The 27,542-nt window shown below is 43.6% G+C and overlaps 1 protein-coding gene across 1 annotated transcript; it reads right to left on the bottom strand.

Moving 5' to 3' along the window:
• Positions 1-724: 724 nt before the first annotated feature.
• LOC139024646 (butyrophilin subfamily 1 member A1-like) lies at positions 725-17,941 on the bottom strand. The gene is made up of 5 exons (XM_070439536.1): positions 17,569-17,941; positions 16,970-17,251; positions 16,557-16,592; positions 1,085-1,173; positions 725-931 (listed from the first exon to the last, which is right to left on the bottom strand). The coding sequence occupies exons 1-5, from the start codon at positions 17,939-17,941 to the stop codon at positions 725-727; spliced, it is 987 nt and encodes a 328-aa protein (XP_070295637.1).
• Positions 17,942-27,542: the final 9,601 nt, after the last annotated feature.

Genomic DNA, 27,542 nt, shown 5'->3' with positions numbered 1-27,542 from the left:
ACCTTTAACTACACTGGGGAAATGCTAAATTGACCTCAGCTCAGCATCTAGGAACAACTCTATCCCAGATAAACCCCCAACACAGTACAGTAGTGATATAGAACAGTAATAACTCTCCAACAATCAAACAATGCAATGAACAAAATTATATTTTATTATCATATAATATACGCATATTTGGCATATTTTACAGGGACATTTAGCACATTGACATCATTCCCATGCATTTTAGCACATAGCTTACTGTAAAGATATGATGGTCTAGTTAGGGGCTTTGAAGATACTTTATAGTCTGCTTTGGCAGAAATGTGCCCTTGCATTACAACAGTACTTTACAAAACAGGTAAAAAAGTGAACAAAGGAACAGGTAAAGTGGATACATAGAAGCTGCCTGGACAACCGCTTCAAAAGGCAAAGCACCCATTGACCAAATGTCAATTACTAACAGAAATAAGATTTCAGAGATTCACAGCAGAGCTTTGTGACCACCAATACAGTCAATAATGATCATATCATTGGCCAATGCATTAGACCAGGGATACTTAAATATGTCCCTCTAGGTACTGCTGGTTTTCATCTTTCCCTTCCAGTCAGGCAGGGATTGGTTCACACCTGGGTCCTGTTTGAACTACTTTTAATTCTTCTTTCCTCTCTCTTTCTTAAAGTGATCTGATCTGGTTGGATTGGTGGAAACAATAGGTTGATAACATTGCTATCATCTATCCTATTGAGTCACTTCTAGGTCTATGAACCTCTTGACATTCTCCACTCTGAACCTCTTGACGTTCTCCACGCTGAACCGCTTGACGTTCTCCATGCTGAACCGCTTGACGTTCTCCACTCTGAACATTAGCACCTGAATGATGAATGATCCTGAGGGTTGAGCTTGCACTAAAGATTGGATGAAGGGGTTCATCTGGGAAGTTGCATTCTACATAAGAGTAGATATGAGTATTATCACTGTTGGTCATGTTGTTAAGGAGACTATATTCTTCTCATAATCTACAAATACCCCAACCCTCTTCAACTTATTATCTTTGTCAGTGCGGAAGAGAGAAACAAAAGTCCCATCATAAACTCTTACTTTACCCTCCACACACCTCAGAGTCCAGGCACCATCTTTAGGTCCAAACCTTACTTTCTTCTCCTTGTTGATGGACATCTTGACCACTCCTACAATCCATGATTGTTCCACATCCACAACAAAGTAAGATGTCCCTGTTATTTGCAGATTTCCCGGGACAGCATGACTTTTTAATCTCTGTTCTTCCTTCTCTTTTGTAATTGTTTGTCTTTCCACATTTAGAGAATAATGTGCTGTTTCAGGGATTAGGGTGATAGGAACTGGAATGGAATGGAACAAATGATGGTTCAAATAGTATTCAGAGATTGTAAATTAGACTGTGTTTTTGTTATATAATCATACAGTTATAAAACATCTAGTCGACTATAATTTCAAGCATCAAACATCAAAAGGGATTACAACAAGTATCTGTCAATGTCAGGCATGCGTAAAATGGCTGTAAGGGAGTCAGGTGCAGGAGAGCAGATATTGGGTAGCCAACGGAGCCTTTTATTTAGGCGAACCAAAAGCACACGGCAAAATAAACACAAAATAACAATTTGGGTTAACATAACTGTTACGTTCGTTGATGGAATGAGGAGACCAGGGTGCAGCGTAGGAAGCGTACATCTTTCTTTATTTGATGAACACCAAAAAATATATATATATATTAACAAACGTAATGTTCTGCATGCTACACAGTAACTATACAAAATCAAGATCCCACAAACTAAAGGTGGAAAACGGCTGCCTAAGTATGATCCCCAATCAGAGACAACGATAGACAGCTGCCTCTGATTGGGAACCATACCCGGCCAAACAAAGAAATAGAAAAACTAGAATGCCCACCCAAATCACACCCTGCCCTAACCAAATAGAGAAATAAAAAGGCTCTCTAAGGTCAGGGCGTGACAATAAACCCAGCGTAACAGACTAACGTGCACATAACATGAAACAGAATAAACAATACCACACAAAGACATGGGGGAAACAGAGGGTTAAATACACAACACATAATGAGGGAAATGAGAACCAGGTGTGTGGAAAAACAAGACAAGACAAATGGAAAATGAAAAAATGGATCGGCGATGGCTAGAAGACTGGCGACGTCGACCGCCGAGCACCGCCCGAACAAGGAGAGGCATCGACTTCGGCAGAAGTCGTGACAGTCAATTACAGAGATTCTCAGCATTACAACCAAAAACCACTCACACAGACACACACACACAAACACTTTCCCGCTGTCTGATGGATTTCTTTTGTACTCACCATGATACTTATTTTTGTTCACAGAATCTAAGGGGATAAACATACAGCATTTTGTAATGGTAACACGTAACATTATAACAGCTTGTGTTATAGTCTATAACGCCATGAAGAAAACACACACACACACACACACACACACACACACACACACACACACACACACACACACCACAACACACACACACACACAACCACACACACACACACACACACACACACACACACACACACAATGCTTACCTAGGTGTTGCTTGAGACATTCTGCAGACATAAGAAAACAGATTATTCTATTAGAAACGGAAGTTCTTCCGATTTTGGATATGAAACATGAGCATACAGAAGCTTTAAACGATCACATACAAATACTACTTACCACGTTTATTGGCATGTACATTAACTATAAAGAAACAGATTTTAGTCAGGAAGAGAACATATAGTTAATGATTATCAATGCTGACCGACGATGTCCCACTATCATTTGATTTGATTTGATATGATATCAGCGAGAAAAGGCGAGGTGACAAAATGGCAGAAGTAATTCATTATCAACAGAGAGCAACTTGTGGTAACATTAGCGATGTAACCATGCATAGGTGATATGATTCTAGCGGGCAGTGCAAAGTGAAAAAGTTGAAACTTTCTACATTTTGCACATTATCAGTGATGTTGCAGGTGAAGTTCACACTATGACATTCTCAACTATCTGTCAGTTTGACTTGTGGACAAATTAATGAATAGTTCAATAATTCAAATATAGTATTTACAGTGCATTCGGAAAGTATTCAGACCCCTTGACTTTTCCACATTTTGTTACCTTACAGCCTTATTCTAAAATGTATTAAATCATTTTTTCCCGGGCCTCCAGAGTGGCGCAGCAGCCTAAGGAATTGCATCGCAGTGCTAGAGGCGTCACTACAGAGCCGAGTTCGATCCCGGGCTGTGTAGCAGCCGGCCGCAACTGGTAGACCAATGAGGCTGCGCACAATTGGCCTAGCATCGTCCGGGTTAGGGTAGGGTTTGGCCGGCAGGGATGTCCTTGTACTATCGCGCTCTAGCGACTCCTTGTGGCGGCTAGGCGTATGCACGCCGACTTCAGGTCACTCAGGCTTCCGGGTTAAGCAAGTAGTGTGTCAAGAAGCAGTGCGGCTTGGCAGGTCATGTTTTGGAGGATGCATGGCTCTCGGCCTTCGCCTCTCCCGAGTCTGTACGGGAGTTGCAGCGATAGGACAAGACTGTAAATATCACGAAATTTGATATTGGATATCACGGATATCGGATATCACGATTGGATATCACGAAATTGGAAAAAAAAGTTATATATCTAATTCCCCCTAGGGTGGCGCAGTGGTCTAAGGCACTGCATCGCAATGCTAGCTGGGTTAGGGTAGGGTTTGTCCGGCAGGGATATCCTTTTCTCATCATGCACTAGTGACTCCTGTGGCGGGTGCAGTGCACGCTGACCAGGACGCTAGGTGTACGGTGTTTCTTCTGACACATTGGTGCGGCTGGCTTCCGGGTTGGATACGCGCTGTGTTAAGAAGCAGCGTGACTTGGTTGGGTTGTGTTTCGGAGGATGCATGGCTCTCGACCTTCGCCTCTCCCGAGTCTGTACAGGAGTTGCAGTGATGAGACAAGACAGTAACTACTAACAACTGGATACCACGAAAAATGGGGTAAAAAAAAGAATGATGTTCACTATGTTCTTGTGGACCTTCAACGCTGCATCATTTTTTTGGTAACCTTCCCCAGATCTGTGCCTTGACACAATCCTGTCTTGGAACTCTACAGAGTTCATGGCTTTTTTTTTCTCTCTGATATGCAGTCAACTGGTGTGTCTTTCCAAATCATGTCCAATCAATTGAATTGACCACAGGTGGAATCCAATCAAGTTAAGGAAACATCTCAAGGATGATCAATGGAAATCGGATGAACCTGAGCTCAATCTTGAGTCTCATAGCAAACGGTCTGAATACTTATGTAAATAAGGTATTTATGTTTATTTTTTATTATAAATTTGCAAAAAAAAATCGAAAAACCCGTTTTCGCTTTGTCATTATTGTAACGGCTGTCGGAAGGAGAGGACCAAGGTGCAGCGTGGTACGTGTCCATATTTATTTAATGAACACTGAAATAACAAAAATAACAAAGCGAACGACCGAAACAGTTCTGGCTGGTGCAGACACACAACAGAAAACAGGAAACAACTACCCACAAACACCAGGTGGGAAAAGGCTACCTAAGTACGGTTCTCAATCAGAGACAACGATAGACAGCTGCCTCTGATTGGGAACCATACCAGGCCAAACACATAGAAATACAAAGGTGCGGACTCCGGCCCCAAAGGTGCGGACTCCGGCCGCAAAACCTGAACCTATAGGGGAGGGTCTGGGTGGGCATTTCACCGCGGTGGCGGCTCTGGTGCGGGACGTAGACCCCACTCCACCTTAGTCTTGGCCCACTTAGGTGGCGCCTCTGGAGTGGCAACCCTCGCCGCCGACCCCGAATTGGGGACCCTTACAGCGGGCCCCGAATAGGAGGGCGACTCTGGCGGCTCCGGACAGGAGGGAGACTCTGGCGGCTCCGGACAGGAGGGAGACTCTGGCGGCTCCGGACAGGAGGGAGACTCTGGCGGCTCCGGGCTGGAGGGAGACTCTGGCGGCTCCGGGCTGGAGGGAGACTCTGGCGGCTCCGGGCTGGAGGGAGACTCTGGTGGCTCCGGGCTGGAGGGAGACTCTGGAGGGAGGAGACACAGAGACAGCCTGGTGCATGGGGCTGCCACAGGCCCCACCAGGCTGGGGAGACCTACAGGAGGCCTGGTGCGTAGAGGAGGCACCACTCCTCCAGGCTGAATGCCCACTTTAGCCCGGCCCCTCCAGAATGCAGGCACAGGTCGAACCGGGCTGTGGAAGAGCACTGGAGATCTGGTGCTTACCGCTCGCACCTCTCCATTAGGCTCAATGCCCACTTTCGCTCGGCACGGGCGGGGCACAGGCATAGGATGAACAGCACCCTCCCAGCGCCCCGGAGACACAGTACGCAGAGCCGGCGCAGGATACCCTGGGCCGAAACGGCGCACCGGAGACCAAACACACTGGGCTGGCACAATCCGCCCTGGGTGGATGCCTACTGTCGCATGGCACTTGCGGGGGGCTGGCCTATAGCGCTCCGGGCTATGAGCGAGCACTGGTGACACCGTGCGCTTCACCGCATAACACGGTGCCTGACCAGTACTACGCTTCTTCCGGTAAGCACGGGGAGTTGGCTCAGGTCTATCGCCTGACTCCGCCAATCTCCCCGTGTGCCCCCCCCAAAATGTTGGGGCTGCCTCTCGTGCCTGCTGCACTGCCTTACCTCATATCGCCACCTCTCCGATTTCGCCGCCTCCAGTTCAGCTTTCGGGCGGCGATATTCCCCAGCCTGTCTCCAGGGTCCCTTACCGTCCAATATCTCCTCCCAAGTCCAGGAGTCCTGAACCCTCTGCTCCTCCTTACCATGCTGCTTGGTCCGTTGGTGGTGGGTAGTTCTGTAACGGCTGTTGGAAGGAGAGGACCAAGGTGCAGCGTGGTACGTGTCCATATTTATTTAATGAACACTGAAATAACAAAAATAACAAAGAGAACGACCGAAACAGTTCTGGCTGGTGAAGACACACAACAGAAAACAGAAAACAACTACCCACAAACACCAGGTGGGAAAAGGCTACCTAAGTATGGTTCTCAATCAGAGACAACGATAGACAGCTGCCTCTGATTGGGAACCATACCAGGCCAAACACATAGAAATACAAAACATAGAATGAAAAACATAGAATGCCCACCCCAACTCACGCCCTGACCAAACCAAAATAGAGACATAAAAAAGGAACTAAGGTCAGGACGTGACAATTATGGGGTATTGTGTGTAGATTGATGAGTAAAACAATTAATTTAATCAATTTTCGAATAAGTCTAACTTAACAAAATGTGGAAAAAGTCAAGGGGCCTGAATACTTTCTGAATGCACCGTATACTTTGACTAATATGTGGGCTGAGGTGGTGTAGCAGTTGTGGCCACTGCCGGTTGTTCCATCACATTTTCAACTCTACTGATGGTTTTGTCCCCCAAAAAATGACATTATATATCGAATGTGCCCACTCTGGTCTTGGCACGTGCGCTCTAGCCAACAGTTTAGATACAGTGCGGGTATAGTCTACACAATGAGATTATTATGGACAAAATATATTTTTATTTGTCAAACGGCAGCCAAACATTATTCATCATGTCACCAGAATAAGAACTTCGATATATAAAAGAGCATCAAGCTTTTCACCGTGCACTTTCACCACACTGTGAAATTCATCATAATTTATTTAATCTGCAGCCTAATAAACTGCATCGTTTCCTGAGTCGTAGTAGGCGGACCACACATGTCATCGCGTGACTCCCAAATTCACTTAGATATGATGATGGTTACTATATCAATATTTCCAGAAAAATGCGTTTCCACCGCCATTTCTCGCATTATTCATTTTACAGACACAAAAACATCACACCTTGTTTAGAGTATTTTGTTTTATCGATATTTGGAAAGTTAACAGACAAATTAGCGGTTTCCATCGGGACTGTCATGAAATGTTCTATATCCGACATGTACTTTACTCGCATAAAAAGGTTGGATGGGAACCTGGTTACTGTCTCTATCGCAGATTAACCAGGCAAAAGTTTTTCTTACTGCCAATTTAATTAAGAATTGAATACAGAACAGCCATATGTACCGAATCGTGACCTACAACCCATTCGGAAATTATTCAGACCCCTTGACTTTTTCCCCAAAATGTTTTACATTACATCCTTATTCTAAAATGGATTAAATAGTTTTTTTTCCTCTCATCAATCTACAGTCGTGGCCAAAAGTTTTGAGAATGACACAAATAATAATTTCCACAAAGTTTGCTGCTTCAGTGTCTTTAGATATTTTTGTCAGATGTTACTATGGAATACTGAAGTATAATTACAAGCATTTCATAAGTGTCAAAGGCTTTTATTGACAATTACATGAAGTTGATGCAAAGAGTCAATATTTGCAGTGTTGAGCCTTCTTTTTCAAGATCTCCTCAATCCGCCCTGGCATGCTGTCAATTAACTTCTGGGCCACATCCTGACTGATGGCACTCCATTCTTGCAAAATCAATGCTTGGAGTTTGTCAGAATTTGTGGGTTTTTGTTTGTCCACCCGCCTCTTGAAGATTGACCACAAGTTCTCAATGGGATTAAGGTCTGGGGAGTTTCCTGGCCATGGACCCAAAATATTGATGTTTTGTTCCCCGAGCCACTTAGTTATCACTTTTGCCTTATGGCAAGGTGCGCCATCATGCTGGAAAAGCATGCATTGTTCGTCACCAAACTGTTCCTTGATGGTTGGGAGAAGTTGCTCTCGGAGGATGTGTTGGTACCATTCTTTATTCATGGCTGTGTTCTTAGGCAAAATTGTCAGTGAGCCCACTCCCTTGGCTGAGAAGCAACCCCACACATGAATGGTCTCAGGATGTTTTACTGTTGGCATGACACAGGACTGATGGTAGCGCTCACCTTGTCTTTCCGGACAAGCTTTATTCCGGATGCCCCAAACAATCGGAAAGGGGATTCATGAGAGAAAATGACTTTACCCCAGTCCTCAGCAGTCCAATCCCTGTACCTTTTGCAGAATATCAGTCTGTCCCTGATGTTTTTCCTGGAGAGAAGTGGCTTCTTTGGCCTGCCTGCTGCCATTCCTGAGCAAGCTCTGTACTGGTGGTGCCTCGATCCCGCAGCTGAATCAACTTTAGGAGACGGTCCTGGCACTTGCTGGACTTCCTTGGGCGCCCTGAAGCCTTCTTCACAACAATTGAACCGCTCTCCTTGAAGTTCTTGATGATTCGATAAATGGTTGATTTAGGTGCAATCTTACTGGCAGCAATATCCTTGCCTGTGAAGCCCTTTTTGTGCAAAGAAATGATGACGGCACGTGTTTCCTTGCAGGTAACCATGGTTGACAGAGGAAGAACAATGATTCCAAGCACCACCCTCCTTTTGAAGCTTCCAGTCTGTTATTCGAACTCAATCAGCATGACAGTGATCTCCAGCCTTGTCCTCGTCAACACTCACACCTGTGTAAATGAGAGAGTCACTGACATGATGTTAGCCGGTCCTTTTGTGGCAGGGCTGAAATGCAGTGGAAATGTTTTTTGGGGGATTCAGTTAATTTGCATGGCAAAGAGGGACTTTGCAGTTAATTGCAATTCATCTGATCACTGTTCATAACATTCTGGAGTATATGCAAATTGCCATCATACAAACTGAGGCAGCAGACTTTGTGAAAATGTATATTTGTGTCATTCTCAAAACTTTTGGCCACGACTGTACACACAATACCCCATAATGACAAAATAAAAACAGGTTTTCAGAATGTTTAGCAAATGTACATTTACATGAAATATCGCATTTACATAAGTATTCAGACCCTTTACTCAGTACTTTGTTGAAGCACCTTTGGCAAGCGATTACAGCCTTGATTCTTCTTGAGTATGACACTACAAGCTTGGCACACCTGTATTTGGGGAGTTTATCCCATTCTTCTCTACAGATCCTCTCAAACTCTGTCAGGTTGGATGGGGAGTGTTGCTGCACAGCTATTTTCAGGTCTCTCCAGAGAGGTTCGATTGGGTTCAAGACCGGTCTCTGGCTTGGGCACTCAAGGACATTCAGAGACTTGTCCCTAAGGCACTCCTGTGTTGTCTTGGCTGTGTGCTTAGGGTAAACCTTTGTCCCAGTCTGAGGTCCTGAGCACTGTGGAGCAGGTTTTCTTCAAGGATCTCTCTGTACTTTGCTCCGTTCATCTTTCCCTCAATCTTGACTAGTCTCCCTTCCACTGAAAAACATCCACAAAGCATGAAGCTGCCACCCCCAAGCTTCACCGTAGGGATAGTGCCAGGTTTCCTCCAAATGTGACGACTTGGCATTCAGGCAAAATAGTTCAATCTTGGTTTCATCAGACCAGAGAATCTTGTTTCTCACAGTCTGAGAGTCTTTGGATGCCTTTTGAAAAACTCCAAGCGGGCTGTGCCTTTTACTGAGGAGTGGCTTCCGTCTGGCCACTCTACCACAAAGGCCTGATTGGTGGAGTGGCCTGATTCGTGTCCTCCTCCCAGAGTGCTAAGAACCTTGGCGTGATCCTGGACAACACCCTGTCGTTCTCAACTAACATCAAGGCGGTGACCCGTTCCTGTAGGTTCATGCTCTACAACATTCGTAGAGTACGACCCTGCCTCACACAGGAAGCGGCGCAGGTCCTAATCCAGGCACTTGTCATCTCCCATCTGGAGTACTGCAACTCGCTGTTGGCTGGGCTCCCTGCCTGTGCCATTAAACCCCTACAACTCATCCAGAACGCCGCAGCCCGTCTGGTGTTCAACCTTCCCAAGTTCTCTCACGTCACCCCGCTCCTCCGCTCTCTCCACTGGCTTCCAGTTGAAGCTCGCATCCGCTACAAGACCATGGTGCTTGCCTACGGAGCTGTGAGGGGAACGGCACCTCCGTACCTTCAGGCTCTGATCAGGCCCTACACCCAAACAAGGGCACTGCGTTCATCCACCTCTGGCCTGCTCGCCTCCCTACCTCTGAGGAAGTACAGTTCCCGCTCAGCCCAGTCAAAACTGTTCGCTGCTCTGGCACCCCAATGGTGGAACAAACTCCCTCACGACGCCAGGTCAGCGGAGTCAATCACCACCTTCCGGAGACACCTGAAACCCCACCTCTTTAAGGAATACCTAGGATAGGATAAAGTAATCCTTCTAACCCCCCCCCCCCTTAAAAGAGTTAGATGCACTATTGTAAAGTGGTTGTTCCACTGGATATCATAAGGTGAATGCACCAATTTGTAAGTCGCTCTGGATAAGAGCGTCTGCTAAATGACTTAAATGTAAATGTAAATGTGGAGTGCTGCAGAGATGGTTGTCCTTCTGGAAGGTTCTCCCATCTTCACAGAGGAACTTTGGAGCTCTGTCAGAGCGACCATTGGGTTTCTATTTTTTTATTTTATACATTAGCAAACATTTCTAAAAACCTGTTGTTGCTTTGTCATTATGAGGTATTGTGTGTAATTTAGTCAATTTTAGAATGTGTGGAAAAAGTCAAGACGTCTGAATACTTTCCGTATCATAATGTGTGGTCCCTGCCAATATTTGTTGATTTTTCAATATTTTTTATTTAACTATGCAAGTCAGTTAAGAACAAATTCTTATTTGCAATGATGGCCTACCAGGGAACAGTGGGTTAACTGCCTTGTTAAGGGGAAGAAGGCCAGATTTTTACCTTGTCAGCTCGGGGATTCGATGCAGCAAACTTTCTGGCCCAGTGCTCTAACCACTAGGCTACCTGCCGCCCCAATACACAGCCCTAAATGAACCCTTTCCTTGTTTTTTCCCGTTTGAAATCAGTAAAATACTACTATGAAGGGTCATCAAACTTCATCTACTCTCCTCGATACGGGTCTCAACCTTGCAATTTGAGCCCCACAATCTGACCTTGACCTAGCACTATATAACTTGAACGGTGTGTCCTAGAAACAAGCTGCTTCCTGCACAGAAGTGCTGCGACTATTCCGGCCACACAGATATAGGTATCATTTCCCTATGACGTTCAGAAGTAACACTAATCTGAGGTTGAGCTAAACTGAGTTTTTCAATCTGACGGATGTATTACTTTGGCTTTTGAACGGTTGGGGCTATCAACCCTGGGAAAAGAGCATCTGAAAGAGGACATTCTCAGCAACATTTAGATACTTACTGTACTGGATCAAATTGACCCGGAACATAACTTGTGTACAGACAAATCAAACATAAGGGAAGGAAAATGGTATGTCCTTGCTTTACTCAGAAATACACTAGGAAAGTAATACTCAGGCTCCTTTCCCACCCTCAACTTCCAAGAGATTTTATCATAGGAAGATTGTGTAGCCTATGTATGATTGCAAATGGTCCCTGTTTGTATGGTGGGGTACTCCTAGCATACATGGAGTACCCATCAAAGTGATGTGAATCAACCATTTTGCCATAATATTTCCTAGTGATAAAGCCTTATTTATACCCTAAAGAAGTACACAACACGCGGCCCGCTATCAAGGACTGTGGGCTCTCCTTCTCCATGGCCGACCAGAGAAAGACATTTAAGCCTGTCAACCCTCGCACGGCTGCCGGCCTATATGGTATCCCTAACCGTGTCCTCAGAGCACGAGCAGACCAGCTGGCTGGTGTGTTCACAGATATATTCAATCTCTCCCTATCCCAGTCTGTTTGACATGCCTATAGACATAGATTAGGAATCACTGGCCACTTTTAGAAATGGATCTCTAGCCACTTTAATAATGTTCCGTATCTAGGATTACTCATCTCATATGTATAAACTGCACTACACACTATTCTACGGTATCTTAGTCACTTTTAAATTGTGTTTACATATTGCATCACCCATTTCATATGTATATACTGTATTGTATTCTATACTACACCACTGACTGTTAAACAGCCATCTCCAGCACATCAGAGGCTGCTGCCTATAGACATAGATTAGGAATCACTGGCCACTTTAAGGAAATGAAACACTAGCCACTTTAATAATGTCTCCGTATCTGTCACGGCTGTCTTCGTCCTCCTCATCTGACGAGGAGAAGCGAGAAGGATCGGAGGACCAATACGCAGCGTGGTAAGTGTTCGTCATTTTAATGGAAAAACTGAACACTACAAAAACAACAAAGTGACAACCGTGAARCTAATGAACAATCATGCTGACACAAACACTACACATAGACAATCACCCACAACCCACAATGACAAAACAGGCTATCTAAATATGGTTCCCAATCAGAGACAACGACTAACACCTGCCTCTGATTGAGAACCATATCAGGCCAAACACAGAAACAGACAAACTAGACATACAACATAGAATGCCCACTCAGATCACACCCTGACCAAACAAAACATAAAACATACAAAGCAAACTATGGTCAGGGTGTGACAGTATCTTGCATTACTCATCTCATTTGTGTAAACTGTACTCTATACTGTAACGACCCTGGGTTTATAAGCGTGGATATCGACTCTGCAGCACTATCATGCGGCACAGTCGATAGCGAGCTGGACTTTGGGCTAGAAGGTCAAGGTTTCGAGGCCTGCTCCCTGCTGTTTCATTACAATACTATTCTATGGTATCTTAGTCACTTTAATTGTGTGTAAATATTGCGTCACCCATCTCATATGTATATACTATACTCTATTCTATGCCACTGTATCTTAGTCCAATGCCCCTCTGACATATATGTATATTCTTAATCCATTCCTTACTTAGATTTACGTGTATTTTAGGTACATGTTGTGAAATTGTTAGATATTACTTGTTAGATATTACTGCACTGTCGGAGCTAGAAGTAAAAGCATTTCGCTACACCCGCAATAACATCTGCTAAACACGTGTATGTGAGCAATACATTTGATTTGAACACAAGAACGCAATTAGCTGGGCAGAATGGTGATCTTGCATTTAATTATTACGTTGATGCACACGTTTGCATATCGTACAACTTCTACAAAACGTAAGAGTTGTCAAAAAGCACAGGTCTCTTATAATGGCCGAGCATTGTTTCACACTTTAGCAAATAAAGCTGGTCTCTAACAGACGCCATGTCAAAAAAATGTAAATACACAGACAAGCATTTCGCTGGTATGCTCCTTTGGAATTTCATAGCCTATCTGTACCTCACGCAGAATAGTAGGGAATGTTTGATCTGTGCAACAAGCAAGAACGATCACTTCACCACTTTTGCAATTCATGTTTTAAATATCAAACAGGGCTATCGATGACAGAAGTTATTCATGTTTTAAATATCAAACAGGGCTATCGATGACAGAAGTTATTCATGTTTTAAATATCAAACAGGGCTATCGATGACAGAAGTTATTCATGTTTTAAATATCAAACATGGCTATCGATGACAGAAGTTATTCATGACAGTAGCTGTTTTTACCAACTTGTAGAGTTCGGCTTTTCACACCCTAAACAGCATGAAATCCCAGCCTCCAGTACTGTACGTCTCCAACAAACGCCGGACAGCTTAGTAGTTTAGGCAAATAAACGGCCAGGCTATTAAATGAAGTTTCACAGTAGCTTGTGTTGAGTACATACATAGGGTATAAAATAGGTTTACGTGAAGAATCCAACTCACCACGTTTCAGCAGTTGTATCCTGGGGGCCATAACATCCCTTTGGACGGAGACAAGAGACAAATCCTAAGATCAGAGCCTGTGTGCATATCACAGACATACTTTTTGAATATAACTGATCAATTTAAACGTTTCACTTTACAATTACATTTTGCAATAACAGAACCAGGGATTCTGAATGTCATGGTCTATTCTAATCTGTAGGACTGGAGATATTATAATGGATTCAAAACTAAGCAAATACTAGATTCCCAACGATATACGATCCCCTTCGTGTTTATTTGGACAGTGAAGCTAAAACTTTTAATTTGTCTCTATACTCCAGCATTTTGGATTTTGAGATCAAATGTTTTACAGGACAGAATGTCACCTTTTATTTGAGGGTATTTTCATACATATCTGTTTTACCGTTTAGAAATGAATGCACTTTATGTATCTAGTCCCCCCATTTGAAGGTGCCATACGTATTTGGACTAATTCACTTATAGTGTATTCAATTTAGTAAAAAGTTTAGTGTTTGGTCCCATATTCCTAGCACAACTGACTACATCAAGTTTCTGACTTTACAAACTTGTTGGATGTATTTGCAGTTTGTTTTGGTTGTGTTTCGAATTATGTTGTGCCGAATAGAAATGAATGGTAAATAATGTGTTGTGTCATTTTGGACATCTTTAATATCATCAGTCACACCTGGTATGACACATTGTGATTCCTTTAACCTTTACATATAATAACTTTGCCAAAATAGTCAATTCATCCACACACAGACATAGACTACACACACAGGGATGGTTCAGGCTAGACACAATTCGATTTTTTGCTTAGCTATTCTATTGACGATCCACCAAGACAGTTTTTTTAAGTGCATAATTGGGTTCTTTAAAAAAAAATGTTTAACTTGTACCCCTTTTTCTCCCCAATTTCGTGATATCCAATTGGTAGTTACAGTTTTATTCCATCGTTGCAACTCCCCTACGGACTCGGGAGAGGCGAAGGTCGAGAGCCAGGCAACCCCCGAAACACGACCCTGCCAAGCCGCACTGCTTCTTGACACAATGCCCACTTAACCCGGAACCCAGCCGCACCAATGTGTCGGAGGGAACACCGTACAACTGGCGACCATGTTTGTGTGCATGTGCCCGGCCAGCCACAGGAGTCGCTAGAGCTTCGATGGGACAAGGACAACCTGGCCGGCCAAACCATCCTTTAACGTCGACTCATGGGTCTTCCGGTCGCGGCCGGCTGCGACACAGCTCGGGATCGAATCCGGATCTGTAGTGACGCCTCAAGCACTGCAGTGCCTTAGACCGCTGTGCCACTCAGGAGGCCCTATATTTGTGTTATTTAGCAACTTGCAGCTATAATTCTCTTGCACAGAGTGAGGCTAATGGAGTCATTTGGGGTATTTTTGAGCCTGGACTGCTGAAAGTAACTAAATAACCCAAATATCAACTTAAACCTGTCAGGCTTGATTGAGAACAAACAGTCTTAGTAAGTGGAAACTTGGTTAAAAGAAAGATATGGTTAGCCATTTCTTAAAGAACCAATAGGTAGCCCCGCCACATGTACAGTAACCACTCTGAAATGTATAGATGGAGCTACAGCTGTATGAATGCATGAGGTCAACATGATCATTTTAACCACAATTTAAAGCTATGGGTTTGTTGGGAACTGACTTTTAAACTTCAAAATATGAAATAACCTTTTTCATGTCACTGAGGGAGAGAGGGGAATGTATAATGTTTACATTCTGTCCGGATATGTTATTGTTAGCCATCAGGGGTCCTATGGGAGGAGAAGAGACACAGTCTTGTACAAGTCAACATGACAGCTGTGAGTTGGGGAGGAGTGAGCAATTTGGGGCCGAATTCAGGTCAGATGAAGTGAGGAAGAACAGATATCACCAAGGTTCTGTCTAGCAACAGAGATGCAGTGGCTGTTCAGATGTTTAGGAGGAGACAGAGTATAGGAGAATGGGTTAAACATCAGTGTTTGTGTGAATATGTCTTTTGTCTTATGCAGCTGTATGTATGACCCAATGGGTGAATACACTTGGTTTAAGCTTTACTAATCGTCTGTGAGTTTCACTAGGTTCATTTAGAACCTAACAGGTTGTTTTCAATAATCTCTTGAGACAGACTTAGACTGTCAAAGGCCAGCGTTCATGGGAGATTTGGTTGTGGATTAGAGTAAGACAGTTGAACTAAGCTCATGAGTCATTTATTAATGACATTCTTCATGAGTCAATGGGTATAAATGACCAAAAACAGCTGTAACATAGTAACTTACCCCGACTCTACGCATTACCTGAAAATGTAAGAAAAGCAGGTTAGGTACTTAATTGAATGTATTGTATATGAGCTGGTTATGAAACATTAACCAAGAAATGTTACTTTGTTTACTGTATGCTTCCATCAAAAACCTCTTGTTCTAGTCGGCATTACCTGTGACCAAGACCAAATGACTTTATAGTGACTTAACTTTTAGGTCAAGGGTACAGTCATAAGGCCCTGCTTTGCCCCTAAATAATGCCAACTCGTTTCTTTGACTATGGGAAGAAGGGTTCTGCAGGAATACAGTCGGGTGGGTCAGGTATATTGATGATGTTATCCTGTTTGGGTTTTGGAGGCTTGGAACAAAAGCATCAAGGGTTTGTTCCAGGAAGAGGGCTTGATGTGTTAACAAGCTAATTTAATAACAAAATAATCCAGAATTTCCTGCTCCAGATAGAAAGCTTAAAGTATAGCCATATCAGATCCTGTGGTAACAAATCCTCCACCTCTGTAGATATGAAATGTAGGCATTGTTGATAATTACATTTAAAAAATCCTTGTTTTGTGGCGTATTATTCCTTTATTGTTCGGATGGGCAGTGCCTATGACAAATGACTGCCTCCAGACAGCAGAAAACATGCTGAAAACATGCTTGTTTTAAAAGGGTGATTATGTTGAACAGTTATTGGTTCCACATTAAACATAATTATGACTTACCTCTCATTCTCCTTTTCTGTTTCCGCCTGATAACCGCTATGAACAGAGCAATCAGAGAAACTATGAAAACACCAACTCTGGCCACAATATAGATCCCAATGGGTGTTTTAGGAAACAAATCACCTGAAACAAAAAATAGTTTTAAGCATCATGATGCCTACAGAAGGAAGACAGGGTGAACTTTCATCTAGTTTTCTCATTGTCCCATGGCACTCCTTCAGCTGTGCTCCCAGCTTTGTCTCTGTTTGAAGTTGTATATTGTGACAGCAAAATTATCAATTACCCTTGAACAATGAACAATAATGTATATGTACTAGGCATACCCTGCAGAATGTGATGTGATGGTTTTATTTGATGTTTTAGGGTGAAATTCTGTCCTACTCTCCTACTCTTACTGAAATAACAGTACTTACCTGGAATATTCATCTCAGCTTGTGTTGTGTGATCGATCAGCTTCTGTTGAACTCTGCAGATGAAGCTGTTGGTGTCACTGCTGTAAACAACCACATGTCCTGTCACAGTATAGAAGTCATCAGCGTCCCTGTGTGTCTCTGCAGGTTCAGAAGTGAGGATACCTCCTTCGCTGTCCAGCCACACCACTTCCGGCTCAGGGTGCCAGCCTGTAGATTTACATATCAGATCCAGGCCACTGCCCTTTGTTTCCACAATGGAGACCAGTGGTATGGATCCTGCATCTACACAGAAGTAAATATGGATCACAATATAATTTTTACTTATGTGACAGGCAGTTAAACTTACATTGGGGAAAATCAAAGACCTGTATTGTAAATGTACTATCAATAAACAATCACAATTGCTGATGTTTAACCAAGAGTCCTTCTTCTAAATTCTAACTAACAACATCCCTTAAAGTGCATCATATGTCACATGATTCATTTAAATATTGTCAGTGTTAAGGACTGGGATTGCATCCCTGCTTAAACATGTAATCAATAGATGGAAGTCAATTTGACAAACAATTTATAATGTTTTGCATCTGAATTACTCATGCCTTTAACAGAAACTTCAAGATCAGCCTCCTCAAACCAGGTCGGCATCTGACCCGAGCATTTAAATTTCCCCTCGTTAGAGAGTTTCACTTGGATCAGTTTTAATGAAATGTTGCCTCTCTGAAGGTCCTCTTTGAACAGAGCTGTTCTTCCTCTGTAGGAGTCACTCGGCCCCTCATCTATGTCTCTCTGGTTTTCATAAAGATGGACAGTAGCGAAGGCCATATCTGGTCTGTGCCACTGTACCTTCATGCCCACAGCACTGATGCTGGGTTGGAGGTTACGGGGCAAAATTACATAATTCCCCGCTAACACAACAACAGGACCAGGTGGACCTAAGAATTGAAATTTAAAAAAGAAGAAGTCAGTTTTCATGATATCCAGGCAGTTGATTATCACGGACACACCCAGCAGTGGGTTATAGGTAAACATTCTAGTGACCACAAGAGGGTTCTGAGAGGACAATGTCGGGAATGGAGTTAATGGATTGGTATCAAACGCATAGAAAACGTGTTTGATGTGTTCGATACCATTCTATTAATTCCATTCCAGCCATTACTATGAGCCTGTCCTCCCCAATTAAGGTGCCACCAGCCACCTGTGCTAGTGATACATAGGCTAGTGGTCAATCGTCAAAAAGGGCTTTAGTTTTTGAGATACCCCTACCGAAGGTACAACCATGCTTTTCCATATCTCTAACGTCTCCCATTTATGAAATGGATGGTTGTGTAAAAATATTCTACTGCAAAAGTGGTTAAATTTATAGATATTGTGACACACTCCCTAAAGTCAAAAAGTGCAGAACAACGGCTGGCTGGAGGGGGGATGGGCCACAGGAGCTCATGTAACCCAATATTACAAGCTCTGATATTTCTAAAATGTGGACTACAAGTAGTCGGTCGTCTGCCCTACATACACTAACAGAAATACACTTCATCTTGGAAATATAGTTCTGTAAACAAAGAGATACAATAGGCGAAATATCAACTATGAATATTTATGATGAATGTAAGCTTTACTTTTTGCTAGCTGATTCAATAGTCCAAGTCAAATCTGCTCTCATTTAGTGCTGTGTATTGTGGCTATTGTAATCGGCTCTAATGAAAACAAGTGGCCTTGCTCCTAAATCACACCTATAGCATAGCTGCGCAAAATTGTATGCAGCATCATCTGGATATGTGTGCAACAAAAGTTCAACATTCACCTTCTGCTACCATTTCTGTCAAGCCATCTACTCATACAGTTTGATGCATACGTTTGATAAATCCAACATACGCACCACACAGAACGCACTGCAACTGCCTCTGCAACGCAATGCTGCAAGGCAAAATCAGCCTTTCATTGGAAATGAATATACTTCTGGAGTACCAAAATGCAATGACACTATCGGTGTGATCGAGCGTCAGATACTGAAACTAATCATATTTTCCAGTCAGAGGTTCCTCTGTGGATTTTATGTTAAGCACCTACTCTTGCAATTACGTTAGCCTCCCCTAGATTTGACCACAAATCCAATTTGGCATCCAAAATGGTGGTTTAATTACCTATATTCGCTCTACATGTTTTAAAGGGAGACATTTTCAGATTTCTGTACTGTACTTATGACCTGGAAGACTATTTTTGTGTAATTCAACTATGTTGGGAATCCAATATGCACGTCATAATTACATTTAAAAACCTCTGTCTGGATATGGAAAAGTCAGCAGACCGCTTGGCATGGCAACACCAAATATTTTTAAGTCACAAGCCTCTGAGGATAAATAACACTGTTTATACCTGGTTCTAACCTGTGTAGATGCAATGGCTACAATGTCGACACGATCAGAATGTGGATAAGATCAGGACCAAGGACGCATGTTAGCACCAGGTATAAATGAGACTTAAGAGGCAACTCAGAGGCTCCAATGAAAGGAAAGAAAATCTACCCCTGGACTCTGACTCCCGGTCCCTAGTTTTACAACCCCCCACTGTGGTGTAATTTAAGCCTCCAGTATTGGGCTATTAGGTGACCACCTTACCATTTAGAAGTGAGTTTTGATTCCGTGATAGTCCAATATGGCTGCCTGAATACAACATGACCTTTTGCTGGCTCACTGCATTCGTGATGCACATTCACATGTTCCGGTTGCTCTTATGCTGTTTGGGTTTAGCTGGCATGTTGTTTTCTTCCTGTCTGCCCTGGAATTGTGGTGTATGTTAACTTGGTGACCTAATTGTATATGAGGAGGATGCAACCACAAATGAGGACAAGCGCATAAGGCAGCATTGACAACAATGAAGCAACACAACCTGACACTCTTTGACAAGAAAAGTAATCAACTTAGTGAGCCTTCACATTTCATAGGAATTGCACCTCTCCAATGTCAATGCCATCCTGAATCTCCCAGAAATGTCCTCGATAGGCCCTCTCCACCATCAGTCCCCCTCTGGCAGTTACTCCAGGCAGAAACACAATGGAACTGGACTGCCACACGCCATTCAACAGCCAAAATGCCATCTGGAAAGTGCTGTCAGGTATTTTGCTCGTATGTGAAGAATGAGCTCTCATGCTGGGGTGACTGAGGTACTGGTCTGGGAAACTGTTCAGTAATCCCAACATCCCTATAAGGACATATGCCATCTATGGCAAACAAGAGGCCTTTTAAGATGGTCAAACTTAAAGAAAGATGACTGTGATGGTGTATGGTGGCTGGGGATTGACTGTGAGATAGTGGCCTTTGTGCACCATGCTTGACCAACTCCATCTCCTCTGCAACCCAATTCCTGTCCATCTAAGCCCAGGGATCACCTTCAAATGTATGTGTGGATCTGTGCCATGTCCCTCACAACCAACGCTTCTTAGTTGTAGTCTATGACCTACACTCTAACTAACCTGAGGTCGCCCTCACAGGTTCTGTCACTCTCCTGATCTCATGCTGGGCCTGCCCCAGACAATAATTACAGTCTACCACACACAGTTAATATCTGTTAATATCATTCATTATCATCTGAAAAGACTTCGAAAGGAATATGTAGGACTTGACCTGCAGGTCTTTTTGCCACATTCAACATAAACTCCAACAACATGTCAATTAGGTGTTGGAAAGATCTAAGGGCAGGTATGTTTATGACAGCTCCACATTCTCCTTCACAACCAGACAACCAACAATTCCACTACTGGAGTATCCCCATCATCATTCAGGCTGGAATAACATTCCAGTTAGTCAATGGGTCTCAATGGCATGTAAGCTGCATAGCTAAGTGCCTTCACCAAACTGTTGTAAAAAGGAAATTGATCACCCCATAGCCCCAATACCCCACCAGTCATAGTGGAAGAATATCAAACTACTGAAAGAGCTGCTTCCTGTGCTTGGCCCTTCTATGTTGAACATAATAAACGGCTCTCTATCCACCGGATGTGTACCAAACTCACTAAAAGTGGCAGTAATAAAGCCTCTCTTGAAAAAGCCAAACCTTGACCCAGAAAATATTTAAAAAACTATCGGCCTATATCGAATCTTCCATTCCTCTCAAAAATGTTTGAAAAAGCTGTTGCGCAGCAACTCACTGCCTTCCTGAAGACAAACAATGTATACGAAATGCTTCAGTCTGGTTTTAGACCCCATCATAGCACTGAGACTGCACTTGTGAAGGTGGTAAATGACCTTTTAATGGCGTCAGACTGAGGCTCTGCATCTGTCTTCGTGCTCCTAGACCTTAGTGCTGCCTTTGATACCATCGATCACCACATTCTTTTGGAGAGATTGGAAACCTAAATTGGTCTACACGGACAAGTTCTGGCCTGGTTTAGATCTTATCTGTCGGAAAGATATCAGTTTGTCTCTGTGAATGGTTTGTCCTCTGACAAATCAACTGTAAATTTCTGTGTTCCTCAAGGTTCCGTTTTAGGACCACTATTGTTTTCACTATATATTTTACCTCTTGGGGATGTCATTCGAAAACATAATGTTAACTTTCACTGCTATGCGGATGACACACAGCTGTACATTTCAATGAAACATGGTGAAGCCCCAAAATTGCCCTCGCTAGAAGCCTGTGTTTCAGACATAAGGAAGTGGATGGCTGCAAACGTTCTACTTTCAAACGGAAAAAACAGAGATGCTTGTTCTAGGTCCCAAGAAACAAAGAGATCTTCTGTTGAATCTGACAATTTATCTCGATGGTTGTAAAGTCGTCTCAAATAAAACTGTGAAGGACCTCGGCATTCTCGGACCCTGATCTCTCTTTTGACGAACATATCAAGACTGTTTCAAGGACAGCTTTTTCCATCTACGTAACATTGCAAATATCAGAAACTTCTGTCCAAATATATGCAGAAAAATGAATCCATGCTTTTGTTACTTCTAGGTTAGACTACTGCAATGCTCTACTTTCCGGCTACCCGGATAAAGCACAAAATAAACTTCAGTTAATGCTAAATACGGCTGCTAGAATCCTGACTAGAACCCCAAATTTTTTCATATTACTCCAGTGCTAGCCTCCCTACACTGGCTTCCTGTTAAGGCAAGGGCTGATTTCAAGGTTTTACTGCTAACCTACAAAGCATTACATGGGCTTGCTCCTACCTATCTTTCCGATTTGGTCCTGCTTATACCTACACGTACGCTACGGTCACAAGACACAGGCCTCCTAATTGTCCCTAGAATTTCTAAGCAAACAGCTGGAGGCAGGGCTTTCTCCTATAAAGCTAAATTTTATGGAATGGTCTGCCTACCCATGTGAGAGACGCAGACTCGGTCTCAACCTTTAAGTCTTTTACTGAAACTCATCTCTCAGTGGGCCATATGATTGAGTGTAGTCTGGCCCAGGAGTGTTTTTTTATTTTGTATTTTATTTAACCTTTTATTTAACCAGTAGGCAAATTGAGAACACGTTCCATTTACAATTGCGACCTGGCCAAGATAAAGCCAAAGCAGTTCGAACAATACAAAACAACAATAGTTACACATGGAGTAAAACAAACATATAGTCAAAGATACAGTGAAAAAAAAATAAGTCATATACATGTGAGCAAGTGAGGTGAGATAAGGGAGGTGAAGGCAAAACAAATATATGTATAAATAAATTAAAAATATAAAAAGGCCATGGTGGCGAAGTTAAAAAACACAGCAATAAAATTAAAACTAAAACACTGGGAGATGGTTGGTTTTGCAGTGGAAAAAGCGCAAAGTAGAGCAGAAATAATGGGTGCAAAGAGCAAAAAAATAAATAAATACAGTAGGAAAGAGGTAGTTGTTTGGGGCTAAATTATTAGATCGGCTAATGTACAGGCTGCTAAGATCTATGAGCTGCTCTGACAGCTGGTGCTTAAAGCTAGTGAGGAGATAAGTGTTTCCAGTTTCAGAGATTTTTGTAGTTCGTTCCAGTCATTGGCAGCAGAGAACTGGAAGGAGAGGCGGCCAAAGGAAGAATTGGTTTTGGGGTGACCAGAGAGATAAACTGCTGGAGCGCGTGCTACAGGTGGGTTTGCTATGGTGACCAGCGAGCTGAGATAAGGGGGACTTTACCTAGCAGGGTCTTGTAGATGACCTGGAACCAGTGGTTTTGGCGATGAGTATGAAGCGAGGGCCAGCCAACGAGAGTGTACAGGTCGCCAGTGGTGGGTAGTATATGGGTTTGTGACAAAACGGATGGCACTGTGATAGACTGCATCCAATTTATTGAGTAGGATTTTGGAGGCTATTTGTAAATGACATCACCGAAGTCGAGGATTGGTAGGATGGTCAGTTTTAAAGGGTATTCTCTCGAGTGAAGGATTGCTTTGTTGCGGAATAGGAAGCCAATTCTAGATTTAACTTTGGATTGGAGATGTTTGATGTGAGTCTGGAAGGAGAGTTTACAGTCTAACCAGACACCTAGGTATTTGTAGTTGTCCACATATTCTAGGTCAGAGCCGTCCAGATAGTGATGTTGACAGGCGGGCAGGTGCAGGCAGCGATCGTTGAAGAGCATGCATTTAGTTTTACTTGTATTTAAGAGCAATTGGAGGCCACGGAAGGAGAGTTGTATGGCATTGAAGCTCGCCTGGAGGGTTGTTAACACAGTGTCAAAAGAAGGGCCAGAAGTATACAGAATAGTGTCGTCTGCGTAGAGGTGGATCAGAGAATCACCAGCAGCAAGAGCGACATCATTGATGTATGCAGAGAAGAGAGTCGGTCCAAGAATTGAACCCTGTGCACCCCCATGGAGACTGCCGAGGGCCCGGACAACAGACCCTCCGTTTGACACACTGAACTCGATCAGAGAAGTAGTTGGTGAACCAGCGAGGCAATCATTAGAGAAACCAAGGCTGTCGAGTCTGCCGATGAGGATGTGGTGATTGACAGAGTCAAAAGCCTTGGCCAGGTCATGAATACGGCTGAACAGTATTGTTTCCTATCGATGGCGTTAAGATATCGTTTATGACCTTGAGCGTGGCTGGAGTGCACCCATGACCAGCTCTGAAACCAGATTGCATAGCGGAGAAGGTTTGGTGGATTCGAAATGGTCGGTAATCTGTTTTGTGACTTGGCTTTCGAAGACCTTAGAAAGCAGGTAGTAGATATAGGTCTGTAGCTGTTAGGTCAAGAGTGTCCCCCCCTTGAAGAGGGGATAACCGCAGCTGCTTTCCAATCTTTGGAATCTCAGACGACACGAAAGAGAGGTTGAAAAGGCTAGTAATAGGGGTGCAACAATTTCAGCAGATAGTTTTAGAAAGAAAGGGTCCAGATTATCTAGCCCGGCTGATTTGTAAGGGTCCAGATTTTGCAGCTCTTTAGAACATCAGCTGACTGTATTTGGGAGAAGAGAAATGGGAAGGCTTGGGGACGTAGCAGAGGGGAGGCAGTGCTGTTGTCCGGGGTAGGGGTAGCCAGGTGAAAGCATGGCCAGCCGTAGAAAAAATGCTTATTGAATCTTTCAATTATAGTGGATTTGTCGGTGGTGACAGTGTTTCTATCTTCAGAGCAGTTGGAAGCTGGGAGGAGGTGTTCTTATTCTCCATGGACTTTACAGTGTCCCAGAACTTTTTTGAATTTGTGTTGCAGGAAGCAAATTTCTGCTTGAAAAAGCTAGCCTTGGCTTTTCTAACTGCCTGTGTATACTGGTTTCTAGCTTCCCTGAAAAGTTGCATATCACGGGGGCTGTTCGATGCTAATGCAGAACGCCATAGGATGTTTTTCTGTTGGTTAAGGCAGTCAGGTCAGGAGAGAAACCAAGGGCTATATCTGTTCCTGGTTCTAAAATTTCTTGAATGGGCATGCTTATTCAAGATGGTGAGGAAGGCATTTAAAAAAAATGTCCAGGCATCCTCTACTGACGGGATGAGATCAATATCCTTCCAGGATACCTCGGCCAGGTCGATTAGAAAGGCCTGCTCGCTGAAGTGTTTCAGGGAGCGTTTGACAGTGATGAGTGGAGGTCGTTTGACCGCTGACCATTACGGATGCAGGCAATGAGGCAGTGATCGCTGAGATCTTGGTTGAAAACAGCAGAGGTGTATTTGGAGGGCAAGTTTAGTATTAGGATGATATCTATGAGAGGTACCCTGTGTTACGGAATTGGGGTGGTACCTGGTAGGTTCATTGATAATTTGTGTGAGATTGAGGGCATCAAGCTTAGATTGTAGGGTGGCTGGGGTGTTAAGCATGTTAAAATGGAGGTCGCCTAGCAGCACAGAGCTCTGAAGATAGATTGGGGGCAATCAGTTCACATTAGTGTCCACGAGCACAGCTGGGGGCAGAGGTGGTCTATAGCAGGCGGCAACGGTGAGAGACTTGTTTTTAGAGAGGTGGATTTTTAAAAGTAGAAGTTTCAAATTGTTTGGGAACAGACCTGGATAGTAAAACAGAACTTGCAGGCAATCTTTGCAATAGATTGCAACACCGCCCCTTTGGCCGTTCTATCTTGTCTGAAAATCTTGTAGTGGGGATGAAAAATGTCAGAATTTTTGGTGGTCTTTCTAAGCCAGGATTCAGACACGGCTAAAACATCCGGGTTGGCAGAGTGTGCTAAACAGTGAAACAAACAAAATCTAGGGAGGAGGCTTCTAATGTTAACAGCATGAGCCAAGGCTATTACGGTTACAGAAGTCATCAAAAGAGAGCCTCTGGGGAATAGGAGTGGAGCTAGGTACTGCAGGGCCTGGATTCACTCTACATCACCAGAGGAACAGAGGAGAGTAGGATAAGGGTACGGCTAAAAGCTATGAGAAGTGTCGTCTAGAACTTCTAGAGCAGAGAGTAAAAGGAAGTTTCTGGGGGCGATAAAATAGCTTAAAGGAATAATGTACAGACAAAGGTTGTAGGATGTGAATAAAGTGGAGGTAAACCTAGGTATTGATGATGATGAGAGAGATATTGTCTCTAGAAACACTATTTGAACCAGGTGATGTCATCGCATATGTGGGTGGTTGGACTGTTGAGTTGTATGGTTATAGTGGTCAGGCTAGAGGCCCTACAGTGAAATAAGCCAATAAACACTAACCAGAACAGCAATGGGACAAGGCATATTTACATTAAGGAGAGGCATGCTTATCGATGTGATCAATAAGGGTCCGGTGAGTAGAGGTTGGTTGGGGTCACGGCGATCCAGACAGCTGGCCGGTAGATGGCTATTCGTAGCAAGATAGCATAGTATGGAAGTCTGTTTGTAGATACCTCGTGCGTTTCCGTCGGTAGGTTAGTGGTTCCGTTTGGTTGAGGGATCATTCCAATTGGCAAAAATAGATAATAGGACCAAGAAAAAAAAAAAATATAAAATAAATAAAATAATTGTCCGAATATACATTATTCAGATAGCAGCCGAAAAGACAGTAACGGTTAGCGGGCCCCAGAATGAGCGTTCAGGTAACGTCGGACGGAGTGCCAGTTGGATAACTCCCTCGGGCAGATAAAGTCGGCAGCCAGTCGTGGAAGGCCCGGTGGGGCTCCGTATCTGCAGCAACAAAAAAAAAACAAAAAACAAGCGGGTCCGGATAGGTGGCTGTAGCCCGGATGGCTGATGGAACTCCTCAGCTGGCTCGCTCGGATGATTTGAGTTTGCTCCGGGATCGACGTAAGCCAGTAGTCACACGGTTTGCAGCTAGCTAGCTGCAAATGTCCAGAGCCTCGGGCTGAAATCCAGGGAAACTGAGAGAAAAAAAAGTCCCGGAATGCTCCGGTCGAGTCGCGTTGCACAAAAGTGCCGGTTAGATTATCGAGCTAAAGAATAGCTGATGACCACAAAACGTGGGCAGCTTAAACACCAACGCTAGCCAGCAGACCGGCTAATTTCTGGGCAGCTACAGATTAGCTTCTGGCTAGCTATCGGATAGCTTCTGGTTAGCTTTCTGGCTAGCTTCTGTTAGCCCCTGGATAGCTTCCACGGTGGTTTTTCAGATTTGAGGTAAATAATACTTTTTTGTATTGGTGAAGCGGTTGCAGGAAAGCTTTTGCAGGGAAGCTTTTGTAGTTGAGTTCTTGGTTAATAATATATAAAGATATGCGAAGAAAGGTGTAAATATATATATTACAGGACACGACAATACGAAACAGAAATGACGTCTGAACTGCTAAGCCATCTTGGACAACGAGTGTGAAGGTTGACGGGAAGCTCTGGAGCAACGAATGTGCCGTGGCGGAGATCTTGTGGGGCTATACTCGGCCTGTCTCAGGATGGTAAGTTGTGTGGTTGAAGTATCCCTCTAGTGGTGTGGGGGCTGGCTTTGGCAAAGTGGGTGGGTTATCATCCTTCCTGTTTGGCTGTCGGGCGGTATCATCGGATGGGGCCACAGTGTCTCCTGACCCCTCCTGTCTCAGCTCTCCAGTATTTATGTGCAGTAGTTTATGTGTCGGGGGCTGGGTCAGTTTGTTATATCTGGAGTACTTCTCCTGTCTTAATCCGGTTCCTGTGTGGAATTTAAGTATGCTCTCTCTAATTCACTCTTTCTCTCTTTCTTTCTCTCTCTCGGAGGACCTGAGCCCTAGGACCAGGTCTCAGGACTACCTGGCATGATGAC

The sequence above is a fragment of the Salvelinus sp. IW2-2015 genome, linkage group LG4q.1:29, assembly GCF_002910315.2.
Source record: "Salvelinus sp. IW2-2015 linkage group LG4q.1:29, ASM291031v2, whole genome shotgun sequence".
Taxonomy (NCBI): Eukaryota; Metazoa; Chordata; class Actinopteri; order Salmoniformes; family Salmonidae; genus Salvelinus; species Salvelinus sp. IW2-2015.
This window is presented reverse-complemented; position numbering and strand designations above follow the sequence as displayed.

Excerpts from the sequence above, each read along its gene's own strand:
- LOC139024646 (XM_070439536.1), bottom strand. The coding sequence starts at position 17,941 with ATGAAAACTGACTTCTTCTTTTTTAAATTTCAATTCTTAGGTCCACCT. Across the intron at positions 17,252-17,568 it reads TCTTGAAGTTTCTGTTAAAG|ATGCAGGATCCATACCACTG; the intron begins GCATGAGTAATT and ends ACTTCTGTGTAG. Across the intron at positions 16,593-16,969 it reads AGCTGAGATGAATATTCCAG|CGGTTATCAGGCGGAAACAG; the intron begins GTAAGTACTGTT and ends CTCTGTTCATAG.